Raw genomic sequence first — 20,296 nt, forward strand, 5'->3', positions numbered from 1 at the left:
GATATATCATGAATTTCTTGTGGTGAATATTTTTGAAAAATAGCATCAGAAGTTAAAAAAATATGAAATGAAGCAATAGAAAAGCTTAAAGATAGAATAGATATTCGTTTAACAAAGAATGTGTGCAAAATTATTTATTTTCTGATCTTTTCTGTTCTTTTTCTTTGGAGGGTTTAACCTCATTTTGTAGTGACTTTGATTCAGATTTTGGTACCCAGTTAGTTGAGGAATATGACGTGAGTAGCTTCTCATTGATCCTGGCGCATTTTTCATTAATGTCTCTGCAATTTTCCATTATTCCTGGAATGATTGAGAATGGATGTGTATCAACTGTAACAACATTTGTCTTTGCGTCAAATTTGACGAGGAATTTGGTGAATTTTGTGGATTTGCAGATTGAAACGATCATTTGCCTCACTTCTTCTGGTTGCAGAGATAACTCATCGCAAATACGACTGTGCGACAAATACACAAAAAACGAAGCGAAAAAAGGTTTTTTTTAAATAATTAAAAAAAGAGAGAGAATTAATAAATAAATAAATAAATAAATAAATAAATAAATAAATAAATAAATAAATAAATAAATAAATAAATAAATAAATAAATAAATAAATAAATAAATAAATAAATAAATAAATAAATAAATAAATAAATAAATAAATAAATAAATAAATAAATAAATAAATAAATAAATAAATAAATAAATAAATAAATAAATAAATAAATAAATAAATAAATAAATAAATAAATAAATAAATAAACTGAATCAAACCTTATTGTTGTTGATCCTTTGACCTTCAGCAAAACTTCAACCAACAGCATTTTTCCATTTGTAAGAATATCAGAAGCAAGAGGAGATAAGAAATAATCTGACTCAAAATATTCTCCTGAGAATTCATTCAACAGCTGCTTGGCGCTCTTCACATTGCCTTCAAACAACGCCTTTGCCATAAACAACACCATTGGGTTCTTTGAATGTGCGGTGGGGTTCTTCTCTTTGTTCAGCTGCTTTGAGCCCATCCTCACCACTGTCAGCATCGTCCTCTTCACACGAGATAGAAGAATTGATGATATGTAATATCGAAGCAGATAAGGTGCAGATGTCAGCAGGAGCGGATAGTAGTTCTCGTCCATGAGCGTCTCTGCAACCAATTGGGGATTCCATTGCGAACGGAACGCCACAAAAAGAACCCAATGCATCAGCCATTTGCGCTCAACATTTATTGGTGAGCCAGGAAAATGATTCAATCTTGATTCAATTAAATTCCGAAGTTTCATGAAAGTGCTTGTTGATTCATCATGCTTTTCTAAAAGAATTTCGCAGCAGAGCTTTCCCCAAAGAACTTGTTTCATTGTTTGATCATGATTCAATTTCTTTGAAATTTCTGTCAAAATTTTATGTGACTCTTCATAATTTCCTTTTGCAAAAAGCAGATGACCATATTGAATTATTGAAGAATATTTTGACTCATCCTACATCGAGTAAACAAATAACATTAATAATTGAAATAAATTGTTTCAAACAAAAGTTTGCTGCTCTTCGGATTCTTTTTTGTCTTCGTTTGATTCTTCCTTTGGCGCATCATTTTGCGTAAATTCTTCCCAAATGGACTTAAGCTGTTCCAATTTGTTTTCATGATCTTCTTTTTTGTGAGTTATGTCTGTCGATAAATAAGAAAACAGTAAATGAGCGCAAAAAACGTCAAAATAATCCCAAACTCTCGGGGATGTCTTGTCCAGGATGTAATGTTGCGTGAAGTGCAAAATATTGTTCGAAAAGATCCGTTTGTTGCAAAAGACGCAATTTGATAATATTCAATTCATCAACAGGTAATTTCTTCAAAAAGAATAAAATGTAATGATAATTAAATGTTGAAAAACCTTTCGTTCTATAAGGAAGTCAACAATACGCAACGAAAGATGCGGATCTAAATACGGTATAAGGCGCAAACAAAAAGACTCGTCACACATTATATATTATATGGGATGGATCTTAGAATATTTAAGTTTTTGAAATTTGAAGATAAATAGATTTTATAGATAAAAAGAGAAATAAATTTCATTGTAAAATAATAAATACTGTGTTGTTTTTTTATCATTCGCAAAAGAAATTCTTCTTATGAGTACATCTCCAAAGAAAATGTTTTTTAATTTTATTGTTGTTAATATTCGTTTCGTAATTCCTATTTATTTGTAGAAGTAATTCGCCATCATCGTATCGCCAAATACGATCTATGTCTCTTCAATCTCACTCAGCTTCGCCACGAACAAAGATTACAAAACAAAATGAAAATTCTTCTAGTACAGCACAAAAATCATCTTTATTTTCACATAGATTAAGCTCAACTTATTCTCCTTCGCTAGAAAGAAAAGTGGTACAATCTTCTTATCATTCTTTGTTTCAGAAAGCACATGACTCTCAACAAATATCTTCAAATGAGACAAAAAATAACAGCAAGGTTTCTACAGAAAATATCGTATCAAACACATCTGGGGAATCAGACGGGGGTCGTATTGGAATTGATAAAAGCCGTGCTTCGTTTGCTTCTCGTCCATATTCTGCAATTATTCAGAGAAAGTCATCCCCTTTAAAACTACGAGATAATAAATCTTCTGACTCTCCGACTCGCACTTCATTAACATCTTCCCCGTTAAAGTATTCCAATGCTAAACATACATCTATACAACATCTTCGAATGTCTTCGCAAAATCATGCTTTTCATTCATCGTCATTTTCAAATACTAAGTCACCAGAAAAATATTTGCCTTCAAAGAATTTTAAAGAAAAAAGTTCTGTGAAGGAAATAGATGAACCAAGTGTATCTCATTTAAAAGATATAAGCACTTCAAAAGAAATTCCTTCTTCTGATGTGTCATCCACTATTGATAAAGCTGAATCAAAAGAAATGGATTCAGATTCATCTGCAGATTCTCTTTCAAAATCGACTTCATCAAGAAAAATGGAGCAGCAAAGTGCGCCTTCATCCGGGTCTTCTTTACCAGATGATGCAACTTCGAGCACATCAACTACACAAAATGAGGGACCGAATCATTCATCGGCATCTTCTTCTTCTTCTGACTCGAAAGATAGGCATTTACGTTTGCTTATGCTTCTGCGCCATCTCTCAACTTTGGACAGTGTTGAAGATAAAAAACAAAAAGAACAACTCACTGTTTGTTTCTTTTCTTTTCTTTTCATTTTTTTAATGTAAAATAATTACTTCTTCTTTAATAAATTTCAACTATTATAATTTTTTTTGTTTTTTGTTAATTTGTTATACATAAATACTTTTAATTCTATTTGAAACAAAACATATTCTGTTCACATTTCCTTCTGTTTCCAGTCTCTGGCAACTTCACTCACAACCATTTCAAGAGTCGAAGCCAACCTTATGACGCAGGTTACTTCATTTGTGAGGCTATGCGAAGAGTACGCGAACGAAGTGGCAAATGAAAGAGCAGCCTCTTCTCTGAGCGAAGAAGAAGCAAGAACAAAAGTGAAATCTCAAAGAATGGCTGTGATAAAAACAATGCAAGAAGAGATATTGATGTGTGCTAATGAGGAATTTTAAATAATAATCAACTTATACATTCTGTCTAAATTTTTGAATTTGGAATAACCACAATTATGTTCGACTTTATGAAAATGCTCAAACATGAATATTAATTTTGTATGTATTAATGCATTACAGGCTGCTTTCTGTGATACGTTCTCTTGAGTCGACTGTGTCATCTCAAGCATCAACACTCTCACAGCTTCAGCAAGAGGATGAAAAACTTCAGAGAAAACTGGCTAAAAAGCAGCAGCAACGTAAAGAATATGAGGAATTAGTACAAGTATGCCAGTTTTGAACATTTGTTTTAACATTTCTTTCCAAATTTTTTAATATTTTGTTTTTATATTTTTCTTTTTCATTTTGTGATCATCATCAAAAATGGTAAATTTTGATGGATATATGTCTTAGCGATCTACGTCAATGATTTCAAACTTTCAAAGAATTCTTCAAATTGAATCCATTCCTAAATAGAAGAATAATACTGGAGCATATTGTTATTGTGTTATTAAATTGATTTTTGTTTATTTATTTGTTTGTTTTTGAAAAATATTTAAAGCTTATAATAAAAAAATATCAAATTGTAATATTTTTTTATATTTTTATTGTTAAAAATTATGTATAATTGAAAAGAATTTGTTTATTTTTTGAAAACTATTACGTTAAAATGATTAATAAGAATATTATGAAAAATTCATTTTGTATGGTTTTCTGGTTTTTATGAATTTCACATATTTTAGGAAGTTTTCAGTTCCAGCTCACGACATATCACTTTTAGAGAAATAGATTGTGTCAAATTTTTATTAGCACCCAGTTTTATATATGATCCTAATGTATTTTTTCTTATATGGGGGAAAATATTGACTTTCAAGCATTTCATGCACAAAGCACAAAAAAATTGTTTCACTCATAACTTTATTTATCTTTTTTTGATTACAAAACAAATCTGATTTTCATATCCATAAACAGGTATCATTGAAATCAAAACATTAAGTTTTCCAGCGTTTCACGATTGTCAAAAAATAGAACCATTTTTATAATATTCTTTGTTAAAAAATAGTTAATGAAAAGTGCATATTTTTTCAATGAAAACGCTTGAAGCAAAATATTTTGCCCCATTTTTTTTAATGTAATTGTTTTTTTCCCCTGCTTTTTCTATTCTCACTTAGAATTTGGGAGATTCTTATGAAATCTAATTTTTTCTTTCGAATATTTCTGTTCAAAAATTTCCTTTGAATATCACAAAAAGAGCACTGAAAAGAGAGCAGGATTATTTAAGACATTATCATTTTTCATTCAGATTTATCACATGTTCAGATAATAGTTCTGATCGTTTTTTTGCATTTCAATACAAAATCTCTTCCCAGTAACAAACAACCTTCGAAAAATCAAAGCTCCGAAAAAAGTTATGATTTTTTCAAATGATCACCCATTTGAAAGTGAAATTTCTTTATAAAGTTGTATGATAATTTTTGAATTTATTATTTTTTTTAATAAAAATTTCGGTTTGATAGTTTTATTCTGCATTATTTGTAATTGAACACATCTCACTGACAATTTCAATAAAAATCAATTCTATCCATTTTTAAAAAAAAGCGTTTTCCTTTTTTTCTTTTGATAAACATTTTCATTTATAAGAAAATTATTCAAGAAATGAAAATGCTTTTTCACAATTATTAACACTCCGAAAAAAGTTATGATTGCAATAATAATCACCCAGTTGTTACATATAATGGTTGATTCCCTAAAAAAATAAAACAGTGAAATTATCTCAACAACCGTTGATTGAAACATTTCGACAAATATCTCAGTTATTCATTCTTTGTTTTCAAACTTTTGCGACACACATAAATGATACAACTTTCTTTATGAAAAAAAATTGTTTTTAGATTTTCTAAATGTTTTATGAATGATAAAAATGTTCATAAATATCCTTTTTAATTGAGGGAATAATTGTGTTAATCGTCAAGATACAACAATCAATAGTTGTTTAAATAATACAACAGCCCACATATGGGTAATTCTTTTTGAAAAGTCGCAAATGTTTAATTTTTAAATAAATCAAAAATTTCATATCTTGATCAAATTTCTGTACCCGCTCATGCAACTTCACATATATGTGTCAAATGGTATTGTTAAATTGTGTCCTTCACTTTTGTGAAGTTGCATGAGCGTGAACCGAAATTTGATCAAGAACTGAAATTTTTGATTTATTTGTGAATTAAACATTTGCGACTTTTCAAAAAGATTGACCCATATGTCGGAAGTGTCCATCATTATTCACACAAACTTAATATTTTATTTCCCTCTATAACTTTTTGAAAGGAGAAAAAGGAAATATTCAAAAAAAAAAAAAAAAAAAAAAAAAAACTGAACGAAAAAGGATGGCTTGTTTATAATTCATGATTTTGCTTGCATAATGGGATTAGGCATTTTTCTAATTGTTGTGACTCTCTGACAAAAATATGAGACCATAACATAATTTATTTTTCCTGCTCATTGTATTTTCTGGTTTTTCCAGTCAAATGGTTTTGCTGAATGTTCAAATGCAACTAAAATGTGAAACAATATTTTGTGTATGTGCTTCTTTATAAAACAAAGAGTTATTTTTTGTTCTTACAAGATATTTTTTGATGGCAGGAAATGAACGATTTTGAAGGCATGAAGAACCAAAAAATCTTTATTCGATTTGAATTTAATATTCCTTTTTGTTGTCTTACAGAGGCTTAATTTTTATCTGAAATATAAGCAGTTCTGTTTTGGAATTTTTTTGAACAAAAAACGTTTGTTGAAAAAGACCCAAAGTGCTTTGAGATAAAAAAGATTAATTTTCTGGCTCATGCATCTTTAAAAATTATGATTTGCATGTATAACCTTTATTCGCTTGGAAAAAGGAGAGGCGATGATAAAAGATGCCTTTGATTTAAAAACCTTATGTGAAACTCATTACTCATTGGCAACAATGGATTCACCAACAAAATTGAAGGTATTTTATTATTTTTTTCATTGTTTCATAAATTTATTTTTCCATCGTTTTTGATGAAAATCTTTGAAGTCATTGTCAAAAGAATCAAGAGACAAATGTCTATCATGAAACGTCACGAAGAATTTGAGTCAATGTTGTAAATCGCTTCTTTTTTCTTTCTAAAAGATTCATTGATGAGCAATGACTGTTTCGTGAAGAAAGAAACGAAAACTCCGAATGAGATGTTTTCCAGGATGTTGCAAAACAATCATGAACAAAGAATCATAAAGGAGGATTGGAAGAAGAAAACATATTAAAATGAAAGATTAGCGCTGCACTGGGAGGAAAACCATTGATGATTCGGAAGTTATTTTTGGAAATATTGAACGCTTTGAAGATGAAACATGGGCGACAAAAGAAAATCGAAAAAAAGTGAAGACAACAGAAATAAATTTGACAAAACAACTCAGAAGAAATATTAAAGATTTATAAATAAAGTTTGAAAAAATGATTGAAAATGAAGAGAGAAATGAGGAAAAAATAACTATAAAGATACTTCAAAATGAAGTTTTTGAAACAAGGTCAGTTTGAAATGATGGAATAATTGATGAAGATCAAATGCACTTTTCAAACGAATTAAGATCTCTCTTTGAACATTTTAAGTTTGAGAAAAGTATTGTTCTTTTTTTTTCCAATTTCAATTTTCAAATATTTCTCATGAAAATATTTCTTTTGATAGCTATTCTTCTTTTCATTGAAAGATAATTGCGCATTGAAGAGCAAATTGTTGGAAATGGCATCAAGATGTTGATATTCCTCGTTCATACAGAATAAAACAAAATTAAAGCGATTCAATGGCGGTGAAAAAGAAAAATTCATTCTTTTTCAGCCGAATGAAAAAATTATTTCTTGATAGAATAATTGGAATGGCCATCGATTTAACAAATGAAAGAAAGACAGGAATAATCAATACCTAAAAAAGTTCAAAATAATCTTTGAATTATATAAAAATATGGTTTATTATGACCCATAATAATTCTCATGATAATGATTCTTTTTGTTTTGGCTGAGTGTTTGTGCTTCACATTTTGTGGCACAGATACAAATGATGCACAAAGGAATGGATATCTCATTTATCACATTCATGCTCAGTCTGAAAGTCATGTTTTGGCAAGTGGAAGCGTTGTTCAGCTATTCTGCGAAATGCACAATTCCTCAGTCGAATTGAAGGAAATAATGTTGGAAATAGCAGATGATGATGTGGAATTTGATATTCGAGAAAAATCATTCCTGCGCCTTGATGACTGCTTGTTGATGAGAAAAGGAGGTTTCAGTGGTCATTTTGTCTTCAATGAAGGAACATGCGAAATGATGAACACTACCTTGAATATTGAGAAAAGAAATGATAATTGTGAGTTTATGACAAGTCTTGTGAAGATGAAAGGAGAAGATGCATCGTTGCTTGTGAGAAACAGTGAGTGGAGGAACGTTGTGTTTTGTGGGAGTGGAAGCATTTTGAGAAATGGAGAAGGGTCATTTGAAGGAATCAAAAACAGTGCTTTTTCAAACATCACAATGAAATTCATGGAAACAGATGAAATGCCAATCGGAAAAGTGTCAATGATGAAAATGAGCATTTTGGAAGATTGTCGAGTTGAAAGTTCGATGAATGTGCTGGAGAGAGGGATTGTGAGTGGAACAGAAGGATCCATTGCATTTTCCTGCAACAATTGCACATTCCTCCACAACGAAAGGGTGGATTGGAGAGTGGGAAATACAGAAAGAAATTCAACCACAGAGACACAGACATATAAGAATGCTGAATGGAATGAATGCTCCGCTCCGTGTGGCGGAGGGTTGTATGTGCATGACAATTCGAGTGCAACGCTGACTGTTGAGAATTCATCATTTGTGAAGTGCAATGCAACTTCAACAAGAGGTGGAGGTATTTTCGCTATTAACATTGCAGAATGCACAGTGAAGCATTCTGTGTTTGAAGAGTGCTTCTGTGCTTCATCGACAGACTATGGAGGGGCTGGTGCGGAGGTTGAAGAGTTGAAGGTTCAAGTGCTTGTTGAAAATTGCCTTTTTGAAGATGGATGGTCAGGAAATGATGGAGGTGGTCTTGGAATATGGAGATCAAAGACAATAAATTCGAATGATTGCATTTTGGATTGTATTTTTCTGAATTGCAGTGCTCATTATTCAACAGACTCTGGTGGCGGAGGATTTATAACTTGGTATCCCAGCGACAAAATTGTTGCGAAAAATTGTCTTTTTCAAAGATGCTATTCAGCTCGCCATGGAGGTGCCGTAAGTGTTCAAACAAAAGAATATAACGGAAATCTTTTATGGTTTTGCTTTTTCCACAACAACAGTGCTCCTCAAGGAAATGATATTTACGTACATGATAACTCCACAGATTCACAACTTGCTTGGTGTTTTTCAACGCGAACAGAAGGAGTGAGATATTATGCAGGTGGAGATAAAAGTGAGTGGCTTCCCAATGAAGGAGGAAGAAGCAGATTTGTGGCTTCAACTCAAAATCAGACAAATGCGAAGGACACATTCAGCTGTGGATTGAATGAAAGTTGTGCATGCCTCACAATCAGCCATTGTCTGACCCAAATGATTGTGGGGTTTGTGGAGGAAATGAAGGTGTTGAGTGGAACAGTTGTGGAAGGAAAAGGAGTTGACATTGGGGAGAAAACAATCTCTGTGAATGGAGTTTCGCCATCTGGCTCAGCCATTGAAACAAAATTTGAGGGAAATGGACTGAGTCTGTTTTGTGTTGGAACAGGGGAGTTGGCTGTGAGCGATTTGTCAGTGATTCACAATTCATCATTTGAAAACAACCGAAGAAGCAGACTGTTTGAGGTTCAAGGGTTTGGAGGGATCAATTTGGAGAGATTGAACATATCGATGGATGCAGATCATTCAGAGGAGAGGAGCATTCAGAACTCACTTGTGAAGATGGAAGGGGGAAGTTTGAAGATGAAAGATGTGAGATGGGGGCAAACATTCAGCACCACGAGTATGATATCTCTGCCTCAAGAGGCAACTGTGACATTGTTTCTGGACAACTGCACATTCAACAACATTGTGAGAACAACAGCAGGATCATCGCTGATAAATGTGGATGAAGGGTTATATTCGATAACCCTTGAAGGATGCACACTTGATGGGTGTGGGAGTGAAGCTTCTGAGTTTGGAGGAGGGATGATGATTGAAGTGGGGAATGTTGGTTCATTGAGTGTGAGTGGAGGTGTTGTGAGAAACTGTTATGCCTCAACCATGCAAGGGAGAGGAGGAGGGATTGGGCTGAAAGTGAGCAATATAAATGCAAACTTTCTGATCTCATCAGGATTTGAGGGGAACAGAGCCAAATGGGGAAGTGACATTTTTGTTGACTCGATCAACTTGGAGTCAACAGCAAAAAGTGGAAAGATAACATGCCTGACAGCTTCTTTGGATTCTTTTGATAAGGTGAGAGGATATGACAATGGAAACACAAGTTTGGCTATCCCTCTGTGCATCTATCTCTTCAACCCAGAAGAAGTGTATGTGAGCAATACCGAGGCATATGATCATTCACATTGTGGAATTGTCCAATTCCCTTGTTTGACCTTGAAGCACTCACTCACACGACAAACAGGAACAAAGAAAGTTGTTGTGAGTGGAATGATTATGATGAATGATGAATTGTCATTTGCTAATCAGAAACACGAAATCAGAGGAAATGATGATCAAAGTGGCTGGACAGTTTCTGATGCAAGTTCAACATCAAACTCAGCGATGATAACAGCAAATGTTGAAACAGAATTATCAAAGCTCATCTTCTCTCTTCCTCCTTCTCTTTCATCGCGTTCCACTTTTATTTCTTCATCTTCACAACTGACTTTGTATCATTGTTCTCTTTCCCTTCAAGATCATTCATCGGAATTGACATTTCTATTCTTATCTGTTGAGTCTGGGTCATTGGCTATTGATTCGTTTTCAGCTTCATCAATCACTTTGAGTGGAAATCCATTGATATCTTTGTCTGGAAGCGGAACAAATACTGAGTTGATGAATACTAAGTGGTTGAACATGACGAACTGCAATTTCACAAAAATAGAAAGAAAAGCAGGAAGTGGAGGATGTGTGAGCATCGATAACAACAATGATGAAAACTCAAACACACAAATAAAGATTGAAGAATGTGATTTTGATGGATGCTCCGTGCTGGCTGATGAGAGCAGAGGAGGAGCAATCAATGCTCAGTTGAAAGGGAATATTCAAATGGATATCACTTCGTGCACATTCACTGGATGCACAGCACCAGCTGGAGAAGAAGGGAAAAATGGGTTTGGAGGAGGGATAGCACTGAAGCTGATTGATGACCATTCTTCATTTGTGATCTCATCCCCCATTTTTGATTCAAAAGAGCCAAATGTTGCGAAATATGGAAATGATCTGTTTGTTGAATCATCCAACTTGACGAAGAGCATCACAAACACCTCTCTTCCATTTGTATCTGGACATCTATCTGACATTTCGTTGGATTCGATGAGAGGCTTTGATGGGAATGATACGGCGAATGCTATTCCACTGATCTATTTCTGGCGCACACTTGGATCAGAGATATTTGTTGGGGGAGAAGGAAGAGACATGGGTGCTTGCGGATTCTCAGATTATCCTTGCCTGTCAATTGATTATTCATTGGATCGATTGACTGACGGAAATGAAAAGAATATGAACATCATTGGAAAAGCGATTCTTCAGAAGAGTGTTGATGTGAGTGGATTTTCAATAAGCTCAAACAATACAGATATGTGCTCTTTGGAATGTCTCTCATTACTTGAAGGAGCAGAAGAAGCAGCAATGAAGATTTCTGGAATTACCAGTTTTGAACTGATTTGCTTTGTGATTCCATCATCCTTCACAAGTGGAGTCAATTATTTGATGGATGTTGGATCAAGTGAAGGATCTTTAACGTTGAAAGATTGTTCATTCATCAAAAAGGAAGTAAATGATGGAGAAAAAGAAAAAATGAATTTTGGACTGATCAAAGCAGATGGAGGCACAGTTGTATTGGAGTTTGTGTCAATGCAATCTCTCAGATTTGCAAAAGATGTTATTTCTGTGCTTTCAACAACAACATTGAACTTCAAAAATCTGACGATGAAGAATGTTGAGTTGGAAGGAGCAAGCGGGTTGAGGATATCAAAGAGTTCAGGGAGAGAAAAAAATGAAGAAGAACAAGATGTTGTTATTGAGTGGAGCATATTCGAAGAAATCACCCAGAACACAACAGATGATATTCCTATCATTCGAAATGAGGATATTGATGAGCCATTGAAAATGGTGATTCGAAACACAACGATGAAGAAATGTGGTGGAACGAGGTGTGGAAAGGGAGGAGGGATGTTTTGTGTGTTGAATGAGGGAGGAAGCTTTGACTGCTCATTTTGCACGATTTCTGAGTGCTTCTGCTCCACCACAGGAAGAGGTGGGTGGCTGTTTCTGAAATGCACCTCGACAGTTGAGCAGCCTCTGAACTTTGTTTTATCAAATATCACATTCAGAGACAACACTGCGTTCAGGGGAAGAGATGTGTATGTGAGATGCCATTCAATCGAAACACAAATTGTTGATGAGCAATTCCTTTTGGATTTCAGAACACCGTTTGTGAAGGAGCGTGCAATGTGGGGCTGCACAACAGACTCGTTTGTTGGGGAAGAGGATCTTCTGCTGAGGGTTGTGAAATACCAGAGTGAAACGATATTTGTTTCTTCGGCAACAGGCAACCACGGAGATAGCAAGCAATGTGGAGAGTTCAATTCGCCATGCCACTCATTGGATATTGGAGTTCAACACATCATTCCTTCATCATATTCTCAGCTGTTGATCTCGGAGGAGACGATCATCAATGGGGAATGTGATGTGCATGATGTGATCATCCGCTCACTTGAGTCTCCCTCAACTGCTTTGGTGCATCTGAACTCAACAATTTCTGGCTATAAGGGAAGTCTTCTCGAAACTTCAGAGAAAGTTCGGATCGAAAGTGTGCAATTTAACTTTGACCAATCATTTTCATATTCTGGAAGTTCAGTCATTCATGAAGCAAGTGGCCAGCTTTCTCTTTTATTTGTTGACTTCTCTTCTGTTGGAGAGTCAAACATCAATCAACCTGCTGTTGTTCTTGACTCAACCTTGCTGAGCATTGCAAAGGGGATTCTTCATATTGACAACTGCTCAATATCACTCCTTTCATTCAAGAAGCCATTCTTTCAGTTTTGTGGAGATGAGATTTCGATGACAAACATGAAGCTAGAACAGATTGAATCAACAAGAAATTTATTTGAATTTTGCAATTGTGGAAGTGTTGTGCTGAATGGAATTGATGCAGATGGAGTGAAGTTGTCAGAAGGTTGCATCCTTTCAATTGGCAGTTCAGCTTCGGGAAGTGTTTCAGTTGGAAGCTCCTCATTCAAGAACTGCTCGAGGAATTCAGAAGGAGCTTCTGTTCTTTCTGCATCCTCATCATCTGCTCAGATTGTTCTTTCCAACTGTTCCTGTTCAGCATGTAATTCTCTGTCAAGCAAAGGAAGCATGATGGAGATGAGAAATACGAAGGATATTTCCATGCACATATGTGAGTTTGAAGGATTGTTAGCAAAAGAGAGTAAGAATGAGAGAAATAATGCATTTAAAGAAATATGTGAATGGAATGGATCACTTGTTCACCTAGAAAACTCCAACACACAGGCAAAAGAAATAAGGATGGAGAATTCATCGAAAGGAGGAATATCGATAAAAGGAGGAAAGGCTGTTATTGAGATGGGAATGATAACAAACAATAATCCATTCATTGAAAAATATCCATCATTGAGAAGAAATATCATCTGCTCAGATTCTGCATCATTGACCATTTCCAGTTTGAAAGGAGGAGATGGAGTGAAAGATGACTCATCGATGTGGATGTTGAATAATGAATGTCTAATTGAAGGGATTGTTTCTGAAAGAGCATCTTCATTCTTCATTCCAGTGTTGGAGAGTGTTGAAACAAGGGAGAAAGGAGAAGAGGTGGAGGTTGTGTTCAAAGGGAAGCTTCTTCTCCCATGCAACTTGTCGTTCATGGTTGTGAAGCAGATTGGGGATGAAAAGCAGATCGAAAAGCATGAGTTTGATGAGAGTGGATTTGCATCGGAAACAGAAGTTGAAGGGGTGGTTGCAAAGGAGAAAATAAGCGAGGCAGGAGATGAGGCAGAAGTGAGAGTGAGCATTCTGTTTGGGGATGCCGACAAACAATCATCAACTGGTTCTTTCATTCTGAAGAACAGAAGTGAGCCCAAGGTGAATGGAGATGAAAGGATAGTTGAAGGAGGAAAAGAAAGGAAATCTTATTTGTTGTTGATTGTTATTATCATGGCAATAATCCTTTTGATTGTTCTCATCATTGCAGTTGCATTTATTGTTCGGTGGAGGAAGGTGAAGGAAAGAAATGAGGAATTGGAAGAGATTGTGAATGACACAGTGAAAAAGGATCCGAAGCTGATTGAGATGGTGACGATGGAAATGTCACCAGAGGCACAGTGGAGGAGAGCGGAGAGAGAGGCAGAGAAGAAGAATGAAGAGAGGATGAAGAAGAGGGTGTATGATACGAACATGGAATATTCAGAGTCATCAGAGCATCTTCTGTCTGAGAGTGGCTCAACTGAATATATATTGGGAAAAGATTCAGACAAGATCCCAGAATGGGCATTGGAGAAGGTTGAAGAAGAGGAAATTAGAAAACAGACTCCTTCTCCATCAATTTCTTCAACATGTTCAACTGATTCAGATTCCACATTTGTTCGAGGGGAGGATCTGTGCCCAACCACTTCATCGATGTCGAATCTGGTGGATGCTATGGCCTGTTCATCCCCTCATGAGAAGTTGATTGTGGACTTGAGAGATTCGCTGTTTATGCTTTTGCATGGAAAGAATAAGACAAAAGAGATGCCGATTGGCACATTGAAGGAAAGAGAGCAAACAGCTGCCCAGATCCTGTTCTGGGTGGCGAATGGGGCACTCCACTCCTTTGATGAAATGGAAAACCCTCTTCAATCTCTTTCCAATCTGAGCCCTCACATTGTGCTGTTCTCTGAGCATATGGTGATCTGCATTGTGATGCATTCAGACTTATTGTCAGATGATGATTCAGATTCATCATCCATCTCCTCATCAACTGTTGTGACGTCTGCCAGTGGCAATGATGATGATGATGACTTTCTGCCCTCATCAGCATTTGAGGATGAAGATAGCTTCAAAAAAGAGTGTCTGAGGTGGAAGGCGCCAGAGCTGCAGATGAACAAGAAGATGGGGGCAACAAAGGAATCGGTGGCATTCTCGATTGGGATGATGCTGTGGGAGTGTCTGACCCTTCAAATCCCATTTGGAGAGTATGAGGCAGAGGTGGCAGGGCAGAAGATAGTGAATGGGGAGAGGCCAAGCATGAAGGAGGCAGAAGAGTCGATGCTGTTGCCCATGATTCTGTCGTGCCTGTCATCAGAGAGTGAAAAGCGGCTGTCTCTTCAAGGTCTGAAGCGCGAGTTCATCCAGCGATTTCCGGAAGGAGCAGTGATGCTCACGATGTCAGATGCAGTGATATATATCGAAGACTCAGAACAAGATGGAAGCTGCCAGATAAGCACAACAGACAGATGAGCGAAAAAATGAGAGAACAATAAAGAAGTTAGCTCAGTCAAAGATTCATCAGATGATAATCAGTCAAACAATTCGAAAAGCACTCAATTGAGCTGAAGAAGAAAAGAAAAAAGAAAAAGAAGACTTTTTGAAATCCAACTTCATTGAAACGTTTTGTATCTCCCCCTTTTGTGTTTTTATTTGTGAAATCAGCAGCATCTTCCGCTGCTGTGCATTCACTTTTGTTTGCATTTGCATTTTCCTTTATTCTGTTTGTCAATTTCTTTCTGTTTGTAATTCATGTGAAATTGTTTTATTTGAAGGAATTTGATTTTTTTTGTAAAATCAAGCTTTTTGTTCAATAATCAGCAACATTCATAACTTTTTATCATCTATTTTTTGTTGTTTCACATCATTCCTCTGTTTGTTTTGAATTTCTTTGTGAATCTTATTTTTGAAAAAGTCATTTTTCTTGCTCTGCTTTTTTCATTCACCAGTTGTGTTATTTTCAGAATTGATGTACTTCACAAACATGTATATTCATCATTTTTTTGTTTATTTGCATTTCAAACATGTGTTCTTGCAAATTTTTTTTGTTGTGAAAAGCCATATCTTCATTTTCCGAACTCGATGAAAAGCAAGATTATGTGAGAAATTTTGAACTTGTTTTAAAAAATAAATGGAACGATATTTTTAATTTTATGAAAAAATCTACGATTTGTTCTAAACTTTTTTCACTTTCATTTCATAACAAGTCAAACATTCTCATTCAAAATTATTTGGAGAAAAAAAAAGAAAGGGTAAATGTATATTATAGGGGAACACGAATTTTTCATATTTTTTTTTTATTAACGAATTCTTTATAGTATATAAATCATTTATTAATTAATAAAAATTTGAGATCATCAAATTGTTTGATAAATAATAATCAAGGTTTCTTAATATTTATGGGATAGATCAATAAATTTTCATGTCATTTTTTGAGTGCAAACCCAAAAAAGAAGAACGGGAACAAACCCTAAACTAAGCCTGGTTGACGGATTGAAAAATTGATGGTTACGTCAGTCAGTGGAATATTTTCACGTCAATTGGCTTTTTCTTATCTCTCTCAAATTTTTGAGTCAATAAACACAAATTTTTAGTGAATAAAAATGTATGGCTGTTTTTTGAAATAATTAATTATGTATTTCTTTTTTTCACAAAAGAAAGAAAATATTATGAACCATAATTCAAGAAATACTTATTCTGAGGAATGTCTTTTTGCAATTACAAACTTGCAGTCAATGATAGCTAATTGGTTTGCATATTGTTGTATTTGCCTATTATCTGTAAATGCTCTTTTTTCGGGGAATCCTGTGGAACTTTTCGAAAATAAGCAAAAAGTGGAATATCTTATTAATCTGCAAGAATATTGAGTTTATTCTACAAATTCATAAAGAAAGTTCACATGATAAAGAAGATTGGAAGTGAAAACTGAGTATCAGACGATGAAACACTTGAAAATCGAAGGCATAATGAATTTTTTTGTAAAGGAAAACAAGCATTGACTAGTGAATAAAAAACAGAAAATTGCTTGAAAAAATGCTTAGAAGGTTTACTGTGGTTATTTTTTTGAAGTGATTTTTATTTTTCATTCAGGATGCTGAAAGAGAGAAGGATAGGATGACTTTGAAGATGAAGAAGAAAAGCAAGGAAGAAAAAATGAAATGAGGATTGATGAAATTAAAGATAAATCGAAGATGGCTTGCATTGTGCTTTGGAGAAGAATAAGTTTTTGAGGAAAGATGATTTTTTGTGAAATAAGGGAAGCGAAAAAAAAGAGACGGAATGAAAAAGGAATTGCTCTATATTTCCAATTTTTTGTTGGAAAGAAAGAAAGTGGATTGAGCTGAAAGTGAAAAAGGTTCAGAGGCTATTATTTTCCAAAAGACAAAAACCTGAAGAAGAAAATTCGATTGAATTTTTCCGTTGACATAAATTGACACTCATCTTCTCAATTTTCAACAATTAATCAATTCGGTCTATCCATTTACCATCATCATCATCTTCTTCTTCTTCTTCTTCTTCTTCTCATTTAAATCTTCTTCTTCTTCTTCTTCTTCCTCTCCCTCTTCTTTATCTTCTTTTTCATTTTCTTCTTCTTATTCTCCTCCTCCTCCTCCTCCTCCTCCTCCTCCTCCTCCTCCTCCTCCTCCTTCTTCTTCTTCTTCTTCTTCTTCTTCTTCTTCTTCTTCTTCTTCTTCTTCTTCTTCTTCTTCTTCTTCTTCTTCCTCTCCCTCTTCTTTATCTTCTTCTTCTTCTCGTTTCAGACACAAAGGACAAGCTGTCACTTTCTCTACAGCAAGAAACAGAACAGCTTCGTTTGCAACATCTGTTGAGCCAACTTCTTCTTCTACTTCACTAACTTCAACATTATGTTTGAATCTTATGTCTTCTTCTTCTTCATTGGCTTCATCCTCAACAACTATATCATCATCATCATCTTCTTCTTCTTCTTCTCCTGGCTTGTCTTCTTCAAAGAAATTTTCAAATAAAACTTCTCTTCTTTCACATTCTCCCTCAAAATCGAAATCATCTGTGAAAATAACATCACATCCATCAACTTCTTCTTCCTCTTCTTCTTCTTTTTCTTTGCCTTCTTCTGCAATGTTATCACTCAAAGATGCATTCTTCTTCTTTCTCCGAACAATCTTTTTGATAACTTTTTTGCTCTTCCCTTTCTTCTCTTTCTCTTTCTGTTTCTTCCCTTCCTCTTCCTCTTCCTCTTTCTCTTTCTCTCCTTCCATCTCCCCATCCACATCCACCTCCACCTCCTTCTCTATCTCTTCCTCCGCTTTCCTCTTCTCCTCCAGCATCGCCGCATTCTTCTCATTCAACTCCCTCAATCGCTGCTCCAGCTCCTTCAGCATCTCCATCTGCTGCTTGTCTTCAGCTGATATCTCACTTTCTGCATCAGAAAGATCAGAAACTGACGAAATCACTGACAAATCTGCATCATCTGCATCTGTTGGCGCTAAGCTCTTGACTGTTAAGGCATTGTGATCGGTGGATTCTCCTTCTTTTTCTCCTTTTTCTCCCTCTTTGACTTCTCCTTTTTCTGCTTCTCCTTCTTTTTCTCCTTCTTTCATCACATTTGGTTTATCAGAATTTGTCTGAGATTTGTCCAATGCTAATTTGCTTTCTTTTTCTTCTTCTTCACCTTCTTTTCTTTCTTTTGCTTCTCCTTCTTTTATTTCACCTTCTTTTCCATCTCCTTCTCCTTCTTTTGTCTTTTCATCTTTAACTTCTTCCACTGCTCCTTCTGCTCCTCCTTCTGTTTCTGTAGCTTCTTCTTCTTCCACCTCAATCTCAATTTCTTCCTCTTCCCATTCCTCTTCTTCCTTCCTCTCTTTCTCTCTCCTCGCCTTCTCTGCTTTCTCTTCATCATCCTCCTCCTCCTCCTCTTTATCAACCTCTTCTTCATCCTCATCATCAACCCATCCAAACTCCTCTCCTTCCTCGTCCTTCCCATTCACTTTGCTCATCTCCCTCTTCATCCAATACCCCATCCTCGTCTGCCTCGCATGCGCCTTCAAACACCCCACAAACTTCCCTGATGACAGCAATTCCATCACCACATGCCTCACCAGCGAGTCAACAAAGCTCTGCATCGAACCAGCTTTCTCAAACCGCATCGCCAGCTTCCTCACAATCTCTGCCAGCTTCCTCAGAATGAGCGAAGACCTAAGCCAGTTCTGCAGTGGAAGCGGCTTCATCAGCTTCTCCAGCGGCGTCTTCTGCATCTTCGTCTGCAGCGCCTGCTGCTCCTTCACCAGTTTCTCCCTCTCTCTCTTCAGCTGCTCGATCGCCTCTCTCTGCACATCATCATTCCCTCTGCCTGCTGCTCCACTGGCGAGCGATTGGAGAGAAGAAGAGGCCGCAGAAAGAGCAGCTGTGAGGGACTCAACCTCTGCCAGCGAAGCCGCCAGCGACTGCAGCTGAGACGGCTGTATCATCGCCATTCGGTTTGTGAGGAACGTGAAGATGTCTGCTCGCCAGTACAGCCGCGGCAGATGAGGGAACGATGCTTCGAGTGTGTCTAACATCGCCTCATTGTCCTCTTCCTGCAGAAGAGACAGCAGATTGTCTCTTTCTTGCTCCTCTTCTTCCGCTTTCCGCTGGCTGATCTTCAGACGCTCTCGCTCAATCTGTGCATCTGACTGGAACACAAGTGTGCGGTTCATTTGGGTGAAGGCATAAGAATCTGATTCTGTTTCATCATCTTCTTCGTTTTCTTCTCTTTGTTCTTCTCCTTCTTCTCTTCTTCCTTCTTTTGTCTGCTCATTTGCTTCTTCAACTTTTTCATCATAATTTCTATCTGATTCATCCATCAACATCTTTTTCTTTCTTCTCTTTCTTTTCCTTCATTTCCTCCCTTCTCTTTCTCCTCCTCATCTCCTTCTTCACTCTCCTCCCCTCTTCTCCATCAAACCTCTCGTCCCATCCTTCCAACCTCCTCCTCCCATTCTACAGCAACGAAGCCACACATCTCGCAATTCCAATCCCTTCGCCTGCTTTCGTGAAGCTGTGATGCAAAACACACAGCAACATCTCAATCTCTGCTTTCTCCACAACACCTGCGCAGAAGCCGGCTGCGCAGATGGTTGAGCATTGGCGGCACAGGCACTCCCGTCGGGAAGAGGAACATGATGTTAGTCAGCTGCACAGCACATTGGGCAGATGAGAAGGGAGGGTAGAGAGGAGAAGGGGGAAATCGAGTGTGTAAAGAGGGAGGGAGTCTGCAAAGAGAGAAGGAGCGCGGCAGGTTGGGAGAGAAGAGGAGGCGAAGAACGACAAAAGAGAAGACAGCACGATTTGGGTGTTGCTGTGGAGGAGCTGCAGGTTCTGCTGCTGGCTGTTGGCTGATTGGAGAAGAGTGGCACACAACAGGGAAACAGTGCGGAGGATGGGGAAGGCCCAGATCTCGGCATAGGGAGAGGCAGAGGCAGCGGTGATGATTGCCTGGAAATGAGATGTGCGCAAAGAGATTTGAGAAGAAGAAGGTTTTGCAGTGGAAGCAAAAGAAGAAGAGGAAGAGGAAGAAGAAGAAGAAGACAAAGAAGAAGAA

The 20,296-nt window shown here is 36.3% G+C and overlaps 4 protein-coding genes across 4 annotated transcripts; 2 read left to right on the forward strand and 2 right to left on the reverse strand.

The window, feature by feature from the left end:
• Positions 1 to 4: 4 nt before the first annotated feature.
• On the reverse strand, positions 5 to 1,981 carry MONOS_4185p1 (putative eukaryotic translation initiation factor 3, subunit 6). The gene is made up of 5 exons (XM_067874236.1): positions 1,882 to 1,981; positions 1,720 to 1,837; positions 1,525 to 1,661; positions 773 to 1,473; positions 5 to 455 (listed from the first exon to the last, which is right to left on the reverse strand). The coding sequence occupies exons 1-5, from the start codon at positions 1,969 to 1,971 to the stop codon at positions 131 to 133; spliced, it is 1,371 nt and encodes a 456-aa protein (XP_067729915.1). The 5' UTR covers positions 1,972 to 1,981; the 3' UTR covers positions 5 to 130.
• A 4-nt stretch (positions 1,982 to 1,985) lies between these two features.
• On the forward strand, positions 1,986 to 4,135 carry MONOS_4186 (uncharacterized protein). The gene is made up of 5 exons (XM_067874238.1): positions 1,986 to 2,142; positions 2,198 to 3,173; positions 3,345 to 3,550; positions 3,693 to 3,837; positions 3,966 to 4,135. The coding sequence occupies exons 1-5, from the start codon at positions 2,120 to 2,122 to the stop codon at positions 4,026 to 4,028; spliced, it is 1,413 nt and encodes a 470-aa protein (XP_067729916.1). The 5' UTR covers positions 1,986 to 2,119; the 3' UTR covers positions 4,029 to 4,135.
• Positions 4,136 to 7,566: 3,431 nt separating this feature from the next.
• MONOS_4187 (uncharacterized protein) lies at positions 7,567 to 15,838 on the forward strand (the record flags this gene model as incomplete). Its single annotated transcript, XM_067874239.1, has 1 exon — positions 7,567 to 15,838. The coding sequence occupies one exon, from the start codon at positions 7,567 to 7,569 to the stop codon at positions 15,208 to 15,210; it is 7,644 nt and encodes a 2,547-aa protein (XP_067729917.1). The 3' UTR covers positions 15,211 to 15,838.
• A 1,492-nt stretch (positions 15,839 to 17,330) lies between these two features.
• MONOS_17392 (uncharacterized protein) lies at positions 17,331 to 19,565 on the reverse strand (the record flags this gene model as incomplete). The annotated part of the gene is made up of 1 exon (XM_067870308.1): positions 17,331 to 19,565. One exon carries the CDS (start codon positions 19,563 to 19,565, stop codon positions 17,331 to 17,333), a length of 2,235 nt encoding a protein of 744 aa, XP_067729918.1.
• Between the last annotated feature and the right edge of the window lie 731 nt (positions 19,566 to 20,296).

Source organism: Monocercomonoides exilis (assembly GCF_001643675.1).
Source record: "Monocercomonoides exilis strain PA203 chromosome Unknown scaffold15-1837935, whole genome shotgun sequence".
NCBI lineage: Eukaryota > Preaxostyla > Oxymonadida > Polymastigidae > Monocercomonoides > Monocercomonoides exilis.

Bases quoted from the DNA above. Each gene is read 5' to 3' on its own strand.
- MONOS_4185p1 (XM_067874236.1), bottom strand. From the start codon at position 1,971: ATGTGTGACGAGTCTTTTTGTTTGCGCCTTATACCGTATTTAGATCCG. The intron at 1,662-1,719 runs GTTTGGGATTAT...ATTTATCGACAG, and splicing joins TGGACAAGACATCCCCGAGA to ACATAACTCACAAAAAAGAA. The intron at 1,474-1,524 runs GTTTGAAACAAT...TACTCGATGTAG, and splicing joins CCGAAGAGCAGCAAACTTTT to GATGAGTCAAAATATTCTTC.
- MONOS_4186 (XM_067874238.1), top strand. From the start codon at position 2,120: ATGAGTACATCTCCAAAGAAAAT. The intron at 3,174-3,344 runs GTTTGTTTCTTT...TTCTGTTTCCAG, and splicing joins AACAAAAAGAACAACTCACT to TCTCTGGCAACTTCACTCAC. The intron at 3,838-3,965 runs GTATGCCAGTTT...TATATGTCTTAG, and splicing joins AATATGAGGAATTAGTACAA to CGATCTACGTCAATGATTTC.